Source organism: Mus pahari, chromosome 2 (assembly GCF_900095145.1).
Source record: "Mus pahari chromosome 2, PAHARI_EIJ_v1.1, whole genome shotgun sequence".
Taxonomy (NCBI): Eukaryota; Metazoa; Chordata; class Mammalia; order Rodentia; family Muridae; genus Mus; species Mus pahari.
Genome location: NC_034591.1, coordinates 132,128,616 through 132,141,975, shown reverse-complemented (window position 1 = coordinate 132,141,975; position 13,360 = coordinate 132,128,616). Strand labels below are relative to the sequence as shown.

The 13,360-nt window shown below is 46.2% G+C and overlaps 1 protein-coding gene across 1 annotated transcript in view; it reads left to right on the top strand.

The window, feature by feature from the left end:
• The first annotated feature begins 4,755 nt into the window (after positions 1-4,755).
• Positions 4,756-13,360, top strand: part of Alox5 (arachidonate 5-lipoxygenase) — a 49,526-nt gene continuing 40,921 nt past the window's right edge. Inside the window, exons 1-2 of the mRNA XM_021189880.2 lie at positions 4,756-5,051; positions 12,013-12,211. Coding sequence (XP_021045539.1) covers positions 4,902-5,051; positions 12,013-12,211 — 349 coding nt within the window. The 5' untranslated portion in view covers positions 4,756-4,901. The remainder of the gene's footprint in view (positions 5,052-12,012; positions 12,212-13,360) is intronic.

Below are 13,360 nucleotides of genomic sequence, written 5' to 3'. Positions count from 1 at the left end.
TAGGCAGTGATAAGCATCACAAAGAAAACAAACACATCATGAAGGAAGAAAATAGCAACGCCCTTCCACATGACACAGCAGGTCTTGGAGGGAGGAGCACTCTCAGCCTTGGAGTGAGCACTCTCAGCCTTGGAGTGAGCACTCTCAGCCTTGGAGTGAGCACTCTCAGCCTTGGAGTGAGCACTCTCAGCCTTGGAGTGAGCTTCTCCTCTTGTGTTTGTTCACTAGGTTCCCTAGAGACACCCTGTGGAGATTAACCTCAGAATGGACATTATCGGGGGGATTCCACCTGAGAATGAGACTTGAGTTCCCTTCTGAAAAAATAAGAACCAAGAACAACTCACACACGTGTGTGCTTTAGGGTTTGGAAGGTGCCTGTGCACTTGGTCCAGATGTTCCAAGGGGGAGAAGATTAATTACTATTTTTTTTTCTTCCTAAATAAAACTGAGTGGTTGAACTCAGTCATCATGTAAACCTGCCTGGGTCTTAGGAGACTAGGGGCCAGGGTACAGTGGTGTGAGGTATCCCGTGTGCCTCTCATAGCACAAACCTGAGGAAGTAACCAGTCTGCAAAAGGCTGGCACAGTGCTGATAGGCAGAAGGTGGAGAGGGGATGGAGAATGCTGGTCCAAAAAATGACTGAGCTCTGACCTCAGGCTGAAGAAGCCACAGTAGACATTTCAACAGTATCCTTCCAACAGGACATCTACAAGCTCACGGGGACATTTCCGGAGTCATCCTCTTCCCTTTGCCTTTTCCTTGGGTGGCACAAGTGGTGACTAAGCAAGAGATTGGTATGAGGTGCTCACATCCATCTTCAGGGACGTCTGTTGAGACTGTGAGCCTCCTCCATCTGGGGCAGGGCGCGGGAAGGTAGGGTCTAGAAATGTGAAATGCACTGCACATGTCTGGGCTCATTCCTGGTGGAATCCTAACTGACACTACTGGAAGGGAGAGGAATGGGGGTAATGGGACTCTCAAGTCCTAATGCAGAAGAAACATTTTATTTACTTTGCTTTTTTGCTTGCTATTTGTTTGGAATTTTGTGTACCATGGTAGATGTTAACAGGTCAAAAGAAACTGAGGCTATAACTTTTTAAATTATTTTTCATTTAAAATTTCAATACAACATACTATGGTCATAGTTTCTCTTTCCCAGCTTTCCCCAAATCCTCCCTACCTCCCTACCCACTCGGCATCATGGACCCCCTCAAAAACAAACAAGCAAAAGAAAACAAAAATGCACACAAAACCAAAACTTTGTTTTGTGTTAGCCAACTATTCCTGGGTACAGTGTGTGATTTATACACCCAGTGACACTCCATTGGAAAAATCTGGTTTCCCTTTTTTGATCACATATCATTTGCAAACACCTTATTGGTTAGTGGTGGGACCCCATGTCTACTCACTGTTTTGGTGCCAGGACTTTTGTCTGGCTAGAGCCTGTGAAGGTCTTAAATCTGCTGTCACAGACTGTGTGCGCTCCCACGTGCACCAGTCCTGGTGTATCTAGAAGATCCTGTGTTCCGGAAGTCATCTACCACCTCTGGCCCATACCATCTTCCCACAGTATATTCCATTTAAATCACTGAGCCTTGAGGGGAGGGGTTTGACAAAGACACCCCATTTAGCATTGAGGTCTCCACAGTCTCTCACTCTCAGGACTTGGTGCAGTTATGAGTCTCTATGTTAACTCCCATCTACTTCAAGAAGAAACTACTTTAGTGAGAGTTGAAAGGTGTGCTGATCTTTGGGTATAGCAATATGTTATTAGGAGCCATCTATTACTATGTCCTATTAGCAGAATAACACTAGTAGGTTTTCCCCATGGCCTATGACCTATCTGGCCTCAGGTTTTGGCCACCTTAGTGTCAGGTATGGTTTCATCTCATTGGGTGAGCCTTAAATCCAATATTAATGATTGGCTATTCCCATAACATTTATACCACTAATGCACCAGTGTGTCTCATAATCAGGTCACTGTTGTAGGTTGCAGGGTTTGTAGATGGATGATGTTGATGGTTACCTTCCTCCTCCAGAAGTGTGCAAAGTGCCTTGCACAAATGCTAGTCAATAGTGCTGAAGTTTCTGGTTGGGCATCAGCTCGACTTCTCCAGGTTAAATGTCATAAGTGTGTGTTATCTTCAGCAATAGAGCCTTGCCATGAGGTTGTGGAGAGTAACCAATAGACTTGGCATTAGCAGGTGTGTTCAGGGGTCCATGGGACACCTTTGGCCAGTGATTCAGCAAGATGTAACCCATTCTTGACACTGGAGGTTTTACTTGGTGACATAGATGTCTGGTATCCCAATGAATGAATGAATATATATATATATATATATATATATATATATATATATATATATTTGCTGCCCCTTCCCATATACCCTACTCTCTCCTTCTGCTCCTCATTATCCTCATTAAATTCTCTTATCTTAGTTTCCCCTGGATGAGACTATACATTTCCCCTTTTTATTGAAAATAGATTCTTTTCTCACATGATATATCCTGACTACAGTTTTCCCTCCCTCTACTCTTCCCAGTTCCTCCCCACCTCACCCCCCCATCCAGATCTATTCCCTTTCTGTCTCTCATTAGAAAAGAATAGGCTTCTGAGAGATATTAAAATATAACAAAATAAAATATGATAAGAAGAAACAAAAATGGTCACATTGAAGTTGGACAGGGCAAACCAACTGAAGGAGAAGAGCCCAAGAGTCGGAGACCCCACTTATTCTCACACTCAGGAATCTCATAAAACACTAAACTGGAAGCCGCAATATACACTCAGAGAACCTAGTATAGAGCAATGCAGGTTCTGGGCACACCTCTTCAGTCTCTGAATTCATGAGCTTTGCTCCTGTGGGTTTAAGGGGCCTTTTTGTGTGTCTTCCTCCCCTCTGGTTCTTACAGTCTCTCTGCCTTTTCTTATGTGAGGATTCCCTGTGCTCTGGGGGAGGGATGTGATGGAGACATTGCATTTCAGGCTGAATGTCCCACTCACTTTCCACGGAATCTCTGACTGTGGGTCTCTGTGTTTTTTTTTTAAGCTGGCTAAAATAAGGTGTGGTCCACACCTGTAGAGGAAAGTTTCTAGTCACTTCCTTGGCCAGCAGAAGCCAGGTCTGCTTTGTCTGGCTGAAGTGGGAAGGGGCAGGTTCACTGTTGCCGTTGCACTGGAATGCAGAGACTCCGGGGTTCTCACAGACACGCTGCTGCATGAGTAAGGTCATCATGCCACCAGCGAGGGGAAGTAAGGGCTGGTCTTCTCTCTCTTGCCTTCCCTTCTGCTTTTCCAACCACAAACACCTGCTTTCCTGGCAAGTTACAGGTTCCCCAATAACAGAGGACTAATAATAACTAGGGCCTGTGTCCAGCTTCTCTGTACCTCACATTGTGCTGAGCAAAAAACACAATCCCAGCCCCCAAGCAGCTCATAATATGGGATAAATGATGACAAAGCATATCCTGTTGGGACAGAATGACAATGTAAGTGTGAGCAGCGGTGACGGGGTAGCAGTAAAAGAGAGGCAAAAGAGTCACAGAAGAAGCCGCATCTGGGAAGGAGTTTACAAAGATCTAGAGGTACAGAAGGAAGGCAGGAGAAACCACCCAGAAGAGAAGGGAATGTTGCAAGGATCTGTGGAAATAAGAAGATACAAACTTTCAGAAGAGAGCTCACTTAGAGTGTGGCATGACCAATGTATAGAATGGAGTCATTCCATCCTATATGAGCAGGGTATTATCGAAGGATTTTGTTGATTTAATTGTTATGCATTGTCTCACTTGCTACGTGAGCCCCATCCAATCAACTAGAAGGCAGGAAGAGCAGAACTGAAAGAAATAACCAAGAACTAGTAGCACAATTTATTAAAGACAAATTAATACTGCCCATTGTCCCACTGTAAATTAAGGAGGGTGTATTGACCTCCCTACCTTCTAATGACCAGCTGTTTTCTCTCTGTGGCAACAGTGTCGCGCTTTTCTGAGCACAGTGGGATAGCCTTCCTCACCTTTCAGCAATTACTCTCCTTAAGGTTTCTTTTCTACCTTTACCCCAAATGCACAGTTAGGCTATCACTGAAGAGGCTCCCACTCTTTTCCCTAAGACTCTCAGTGTTGGCCAACTCCTTAAGCCATCTCCGGACAAGACAAGCTCCTTTCCATCACAAGCCCGCTCTTAGCAAGCATGTTATTAAAGTTCCAGACAGTACTACAGGTGCAGATTAGGAGTCGCCCACTCGGGCCACTACTTTCTAAGGCTGATTCCCAGTACCACTAACCATTTCCCCCAGTTTGCCCGCCCCCCTCCCCAGTACCTTGCCCAGAAAAAGAAGATTTACTCATTTTGTAAAGAAACCAACATTCGAGTTTTCGTGGGGTCCACCCCGCGGCATCAGTTACAGATGCTCTCCTTGTGGGCTTCAGACTCCCTGCTCTAAGTGTAACCATTGCATACACTGCATGTTGCAACTGAACGAGGACACAGGTAGTTCTTGAGCTGACAGTGAGGGACACTGAAGCAGGCAGGAAGCCATAAAGTAATATGGGATTAACTGACTAATGAAAGTAAAAATGAATGAGGGATAAAAGCTAGGTAGAGATGGGGCACAGGAACAAGGGCCTCCGCCTATCAGAGATTACTGTCCTGCCAGTGCCACAGGAGAGAAGGATGAGTTGGAAGGTGCTGTGTCCGGGACTGGCCAGAGACAGGGGCGGAGCCAGCGCCAGAAGGCAGGGCCGGTCCCAGGGCGGGGCCGGACCCAAGCGCACGCTGACCCGCTGCTGGTCACTGTGGCAGGGAGCTGCCGCGAGTGACAGGGTCAAGAAGTTGGTGGGCTGCCACGCCGAGCTTCGCGGGCTCCTGCGCCCACGCCAGCAGCACTCACTGCCCGGAGCCATGCCCTCCTACACGGTCACCGTGGCCACCGGCAGCCAGTGGTTCGCGGGCACCGACGACTACATCTACCTCAGCCTCATTGGCTCTGCGGGCTGCAGCGAGAAGCATCTGCTGGACAAGGCATTCTACAATGACTTCGAACGTGGCGCGGTGAGAATGCGCGCTTGGGACCGACGGCTGGCAGCGAAGAGCGGGCGGGCGGCGGGGCAGTACAGGCAGGCACCTGAGGACTGTCTGTCCCAGCGCGCTGGAGACCCTATGTGAGCGCATCTGGGAATCTGGCGCAGCGCCAGAGTCGGTGCATGTCAGGGCAAGTGAGGCACCCTAGGCTTCCTGATGACTCCCTATCTTTTTTTTTTTTTAACATTAACTATTTCTTTATTTATTTATTCAATTTTTATTAGGTATTTACTTCATTTACGTTTCAAATGCTATCCCCAAAGTCCCCTATACCCTCCCCCTTCCTGCTTCCTTACCCACCCACTCCCACTTCTTGGCCCTGGTGTTCCCCTGCACTGGGGCATATAAAGTTTACAAGACCAAGCGGCCTCTCTTCCCAATGATGGCTGGCTAGGCCATCTTCTGCTACATATGCAACTAGAGACACGAGCTCTGGGGGTACTGGTTAGTTCATATTGTTTCACCTATAGGGTTGCAGACTCCTTCAGCTCCTTGGGACTCTGGTATCTTAAGAGACAAATGACTTCCAATGTGGGGGACTAACGTGGCTGGCCTCTTATGTGAGAGAAGGCACAAACTTTCACCAACAGGACCCAGCATTTGTGAGAGGCCCCTGCACTAGGGAGTTCTAAGGTTCCAGTGCCCCTAGAAAGCCTGTTCGACAGTTACCCATTTTGTGTAGACAGTGGTCCAAGGTAAGACAGAGATCCAGGGACAGGAGTCAACTTGAGCTTAATCACTCTTCTATCCCTACTGTGGACCTCCGTTTATCAAACTGAAAAGTGGTTAGGTCCAATCTTACCCATGAGTCATGAGGGAGCCCAGTCCCATTTGGGGGCTGGGAATGAGTCCCACACACTTAGGTACCCTACATTTCCTGCACCCAGCCCCAGTGGAGGAATTTCAAGGAAGGAAGGTCCGGCAGAGCAGCCTTTGGAAAGATAGTCAGCAGGGTGAATGCAAGGGGACACTTCCTCCCGGGGTATTAACTTCTGAAGGAAAAACGGAAGAAAGATTTCCTTTCTTTCCTCCTAATACAGACTTCGGAGTCTGGCAGCCCACACAGGCTCTGTGGGAGACCATTCAGCTTGGATGTTGCTGGTGTGTAAAGTCTAGCCCCGTAGCTTAACACAGGAAGGTCATGGTTTTCAGTGACCCACTAAGTGCCTAGTACATCAAACTTGATCAGTAAGTGAGTCTGTAATAGACAGGCACACTGCAGACCCTTGGGCTGGGGTTGGGGGATTCTTTTTCCTTCTACTAACTCCAGATCCTAAACTAGGCTTAGGTTTGATTTCACCAGGCTGCCTTCTTACCATTTAGTTTACTATTGAGTTGACCCATGTGAACTTGCTTAGAATTCATCATTTGTGATAAGCACAATGACAATTTCATATGCTTCTACTGGGTAGTTCCTGGGGAAAGTTCACTTCAGATTTTTTCAACCTAAACTAAGGAAATGAGAGTTAAGATGATAGTTAAATGATAGTTCAGATCTGTTCAACCTAAACTAAGGAAATGAGAGTTAAGCCCTTTTCTGGGTCCCAAGCTCTAAGCACGATGCTTGATTCCTATCCTGGGACCTGGTACTTGGCCCTGATTAGCAAGCTTCTAACCAGGCTTGAACAAGCAAGCTTGGGTGTTGACCTCAGAATGGCATCTTTTGCTTGGTTTCACCAGAGCTGGCCAGAGACCAAGCACGGCATCCATGTGGGATGCTGACACCCTGTGCAACCTCCAAAGCACTTGTGTTTATTTTCACTATCTGGGGCTTCTCGCAGTATACGGGGGGGGGGGGGGGGAAGGAGAGAGGACAGATTGCTTCCTCTTTATAAATAGACCGCAGGGGGCCTTCTCCACAAATCTAGCTATCAGTGGGTTCAGGCTAGGTGCAGCACAGGTCACCTTATGTATCATTTCCTCCGGGAGGAGACTGGCAATGTGGCCATCATAAATAACTGGATAGGAAGTAAGAGGCCTGTTCTGTTCATCATTTGCCTTTCTGTCTTGCCTCCTAACCTGAAAAGTCATTCAGGTGACATTAATTAAACACCTTAGCAAGAACCCCAGAGGCAAATTTCAGGAGAGATTTGCATACACATTTCCATTGTGGGAAGGGAACCACAGCTCAAGTGAACTGCTGTCTTATGGCTGGATGCAAAAAGAGCCTTAAAAAAAGGAAAAGAAAACAGCCTTTGAGAAAGTTCCTGTTGATGCAAAGTTACTACATACTTTGTCTTGCACAGTCCAGGGCTACTTCCTCATTCTGTGGCCAGTGTATCTTTAAAGTCCAGATGTCCCTTTTGGGTAAAGGTAGAAAAGAAACCTTAAGGGGAAGTGTTAGCTAAGAAGATAAGGCTATCCCACTGTTCTTAGAAAAGTGCCACAGTGTTTCCATGAAAGGCCAGCCAGTCACTTCCAGCACACCTTCCTAATGTACGACTAAATAATGATCAGTGCTAATCTGTTTTAATACACTCCACTATTGCCCATCCCCCATTATTCCCACAAGAGTTCTGGGGAGGGATTCAGGTCAGGAACCTTTGCAGACGGGATTCTCCTGAGTGTCAGGCACTCAGAGTTTCTCTGGTGAGAACCCAGACAGAACAAAATGGCTTTGTTCCATAAGCTAGTCTTACAGGCACAGCTCTGACAAATCTTGGAATTTTGAGTGCATCTAAGTTGGCTACTTTAACTGCTCAACAGTACTTTGAAAAGCTAAGGATAGGGTGTCCTGTTGAGTTAATGGTTCTTGAACATATTCAGTACATGTAAATTCATCTTACAGATAATATGCTTCGTAAATATATCTAACAAATATTCTTATATTTATGGAGAGTAAATTCTATAGTACCTCTTCATGAGAAAGAGACTATTGATGGGGAACAAACATTTCTTTCTTCATCAACCTTCATATACTAGTTCTCCCTCGCTGTCCATCTCCCCTGCCTTTGCCCTTCATCCTCCTCTTCTTCCTTTCTTTATCCCCCAGTGGTCAATTTCTCTCCCCCCTGCTCACCCTCCAAACTCTCCTTCCTTTTCTACTTTAATGTCCATTACCTCTCACCCTCAGCTTCTCCTAACTGCAACCTCACTTTCCCACTTCGGTACCTACATCCTCTTGACTACTGCTCCCAATGTTCTCATTCTCTGCAACTTTTGCTCTTCTTATTGCTGCCTTTTAGTCTCTCATTCCCTCTGCCCCAGTCTCTCTTTTGCCCTTCAGCCTCCCACCCCCTTCTCTCCTCTACAGCTTCTTACTCCTCCCACCAGTTTCTCATACCCCATCCAAGATGGACAGCCAAGTTGGCCATGCCGTTGCTCCAGGAGAGATCCATTTTCTCTTCCACCCATCCACAGAGATGTGACATAACTGAAGGTGGACAGTGCTTGAGGAATACAGAGTTGTCCTCTGGCAGAGACGGAAGTGTTAATGAATAAACAAGTGTTTATAAAATGGTGATAGAGAGCTCAGAGGCTGATCAACACCACTTTGCTGAGATATTCATGTACCATATGATGTTTGTGTCACAACAGGCCACATATATGATGGTGTCATTATAAGATTATGACAGAGCTGAAATTTCAGTTTGCCTGGGATATTCAGTATGTTTAAACACATTAATACTTATTATCATATATTACCTAATGTATTCAATATAGCAATATTCAGGACATATATATTACTTAGTATGATATATATCTATGTTCATGTAAATATACACTATGACAGAATTGCCTTACACTTCAGTTTTTAGAATGTACCCCTGTCACTGATGTAGGATTGTGTTTGGATACTTTAAAACTAAATACACAACAGAGTTTTTTAAAACGAGAAAAACACACACAAAAAAAAAACAGCAGCAGATGAAATGAGCTTTCTGGCACCTCCTGACTTGGGCTAGTGAACTACATTTTTCTTGTGTCTCTCCCCAGCTTTCTGACTAATGCAGTGGCATCTGTCTTGGGAGCTGTGTTCTAGCTGTGTCCTCCCTGAATTGAGAATATTGTTCCGCCAGCTCCCCGTATCTGAAATCTCCTGCCCACTCCTCCCCGCTCTTTGTACCTCTGAGGTGGTCAGTCACTCACTAACACATCACTACTCTCTCTACCTCTGAGGTGGTCAGTCACTCACTAACACATCACTGAGACCCTCTGAGTCTCAGATACACCTGTAAAATGGAGCGACCATCCACATCAACATTTACATGCTCAGCGTTCCCTTAGCACCTGGACCAAGCCCCCTTTATAGTGTCCACCGTAAAGAACTCAGTATGTCAAGGACATAGACAACAAATAAAGTGTCGTCCCAGCACACTCAACCATAAACAAGGACGGAAAAGGTCAGCACATTTGGTGGCTCCACATGCCCTTCTGAGTCCTTTTTGTGAGACACCGCCTATCACCCTGTATTTTCCTGGAGGGAAGCCTCTCTCTGCTTTCTGTGATCTTGTTCTAAATACACTCTGGGACTCTAGACCCACAAACAACATACTTTATCTCTAAGACTTCCGGAGTTCTAACTGAACTCCTCAACTCTTGTTTATCTCCTGTCACATCCAGGCCTGAGGCCAGAGCAGCAAGGTCTCTGGGCTGACAAGAGATAAGCCAGACTACAGGCCTGACCTCCATCTTCTTTGGAAGATCTTACAGATGAAGTCCCTCTAAGATTGCACAGTGGTCTCATCCAGTGCAATTCTGAGGTCCTCAGCCAGGTGGAGTTAAGGACCTGTAAGGTCCCATTTCCTGTGACTATACTATAGGCATGCTAAAGGGTCAGATTCCCTCCCCCAGAAAAGCTACTCCGATTCTGTATGTCTGCCTTTTGGTTGTTTTGTCTTTGTTTGCTTGCTTGCTTGCTTGCTTGCTTGCTTGCTTGCTTGCTTGGTTTGGTTTCATTTAGTTTGGTTTGGATTTTTTGGGACAGAATTTCTCAATCTAGCCCTGGCTGTCTTAGAACTACAGCTTTGTAGACCAGGCTGGCCTCACACTCACAGAGAGTCACCTGCCTCTGCCTCCCAAGTGCTGGGATTCAAGGCGTGCACCACCACACCCAGCTGCTCAGTATCTTTCTTATAGGTCACCAGTTGTAGCTGCATAGATGGCCTCAAAGTACATGACTTTCTCCTCGGATCTTTCTCATTACTTTAGGATGGGTGTCTTCTCTTCATTTACTCCAACCTTCCTGATGTCATCCTTCCAAGACCATCCTTTCTAGTCTTTCAGTGCCACAGGAAAACCACTTCCCCTGAAGCAGCTGCTCTGGGGCTGGGTCCAGGCATTCTTGGTGGCTGTCCTTTGGTCCTGACCACAAGCTGACTTCCCTCTCCTCTGCATGCACTATAAGTTCCTCCCACTGTCCCTCGTCCTTACAAGAGTTCCCCATCCACCAAGTCCAAGGCTTGAACACAGAGTGTTCCTCTCACTCCACAAGTACTTGGAGCTGTGAGTGAATTGCAGTGCAAAGGGTTGGCTCAGGCTGGTCACAGCTAGATATATATATATATATATATATATATATATATATATATATATATACCTAGTGGACTGTGCCTTGGAGAAGGTGGCTACTCAAGTATCCTGCCACTCTGATTTCTCAATGATGCTGCAAGCCAGTTGTTATCTCTTCTTAAAAGATGAAGAAACACAGCTGGGGAGATACTCAGGCAGTCAAGTGTTCACCTTGCAAGCACAAGGACCCAAGTTTGATGCTTAGACCCCATATTTCTAAAAAGCCAGTAATCCTGGGGCCACATTATAATCCTAGCTCTGAGGCAAAGGAGACAGGTGGATCTCTGAGGTTTTCTGGCTAGCCAGCCTAGCCTATTTAGTCAGTTCTAGACCAGTAAGAGACACTGACTTGGTTTAGGGGGTGACAGTGCCTGAGGAATGACATCCAAGGTTGCCCACTGTCCTACAAACACACACACACACACACACACACACACACACACACACACACCCTCATATGTACATGTGTGAGACTGAACAATATTCCATTGCATTCATATACACTATATTCTCTGTACTCATTCATATGAATACTCATTCATAGATCTTTAGCCAAGATTCTTAAGGAATCTCTTCTTAGGTAGCCTCACCTCCTGCAAGACCCTGGACCCTGACTTTACACAGATGGGCTCTAGTGACACAGGAATGTTTTCAGCTCAAAAACCGATCACATAGAAATAGAGACAAGTGTCACAGTCAGTAACATCCAGGAAGGACTACGGGGTGGTAGTGTTGAGAATGGGCACCAAAATAAAGTTAGATAGGAGATATATGCTTTAATTTTTCATGGCACAGTACAGTGACAATAACTCATAATAATTTTTTGTATATTTCAAAGTCTGAAGAGAAAATTTTTCATGTTTCTAAGATGAGTATTTTGAGGTAACAGAAATGTCAATTACCCTGGTTTGCCAGTGTTTCTTCTGTACTTGTACTGAGAGGTCATACTTCACAGACTTAATGATTCTCATCAGCTACAAAAAAATAATTATATAGAAAGCAAAACTCCTTGTCCCATTTTAGATAAGTCAAGCTTGAGAATTAAAATTATCAGAAGCCAAAAGTAATAGGAGAAGAGTGGACAAATTTGCCTAATGCAGCAATGTGTGTCATATGTTACTTACACTGAATTGTATGGAAAACATGTGATAAAGAAAGAGAGTTGGGCTAGGGATGTCAGATGGAGTGGCTATGGACATTTGAGGTGGCCAACCGGGTCTAACTGTACAGGCTTCTGCTTTCCTTCTAAGGAAGACCTTCACACGAAGGCAACCGTTAGAACGATCTTGAACTGCCATCTTCTATCACTTAACTCAAGTATCTGCTGTGCTAGAGCAGCACACTGGTGAAGGAAGGTTGTTAACAGCATCAGTATTCAGGCCCAGGAGGCAGCAGCTGATTGTCCTCTTCTCCCGCCCAGGTGGACTCCTACGATGTCACCGTGGATGAGGAGCTGGGCGAGATCTACCTAGTCAAAATCGAAAAGCGCAAATACTGGCTCCACGATGACTGGTACCTGAAGTACATCACACTGAAGACACCCCACGGGGACTACATCGAGTTCCCGTGTTACCGCTGGATCACAGGCGAGGGCGAGATTGTCCTGAGGGATGGATGTGGTAAGCTGCTTGGCACACTCCTGACACTCGTAGGCTTCCTGGAAACCAGGAAGTCTCCCCTTCTCAGAGAGCTGTATTTCTGCACTGGAGAATTCCATCTTGGGTAGAGTGCATGCTCTGTATCTTGTTCCTTCATGGGAGATACGATCTTCCTCTGCTCTAACAAGCTCTGGAGCGGAGCTAATAGCCTGAGGAGTCACACCAACTGCGGCTTCCCTCTGCACACTGTCCTGGAAAGGTGTGGAGACAGGCCACTAGGTAGTAAGGGCCTCTTAACAGGCACCTGTAACAAGAGTTCTGCAAATGGGGAGCGCTGCTGGTTAGCACATGGCCTCCTAAGCCAAATTCTCTAGCTGTCCTCTCTAAGACCCCTCCTGAAGGCCTGGACACTAAGGTTTGGACTAAGATTGCCAATATAATGGCAGCTCTAAGGGCCAGAGACAAGCTGGAGTTCACTACCCCCTGTTTAACTTGTTTGCTTTGAAACAAAGCCTCCGTTTCACTACATAGCTCAGGCTGGCCTCGAACTTCCAGTTCTGCTGATTTAGCCTCCCAAGATCCTGGATATGCAGGGTCCAATTTGGTACTTCCATAAGAGGACATTCTTTTTCAGCCCCCACTCCCACAGAGGGTCAGAGAAGGAAGATGTCAAAGGTCAGCTAAGGTTGTTTGCACTCTTCCCTCATGTCCCTCTGAGTGACACCCCTCACCCCCTCTGAGTGACACCCCTCACCCCCTCTGAGTGGTACCCTTCATCCCCTCTGAGTGACACCCCTCACCCCTCTGAGTGACATGCTTTGCACACTAGCTGCTTATATGAATGGGTCAAACTAAGCCTTGGCAAACTTCTATCTTGTAGTCGTGACCTTTGAGTTCACTTTCAGTCTCATCAGGAATGAGAAGCCTCTGCTTGTGACAGCCACTGCAGTGAGGATGATTGCTGCTGATGACAGCACTGAGCACCTCTAAGATAAGGAACCTCTGCCGTGGTTCATCTTCACAGTTGGGAGAGGCAGACAAGATGAGATTGATAATGAAACCACCACCATTTTGATAGAAAAATAAAACAGAAGAAGGAGGGGGGAAGAAAAAGAGGAAGAAGAAGGAGGAGGAGAAGGAGGAGGAGGAGGAGGAGGAGGAGGAGAAGGA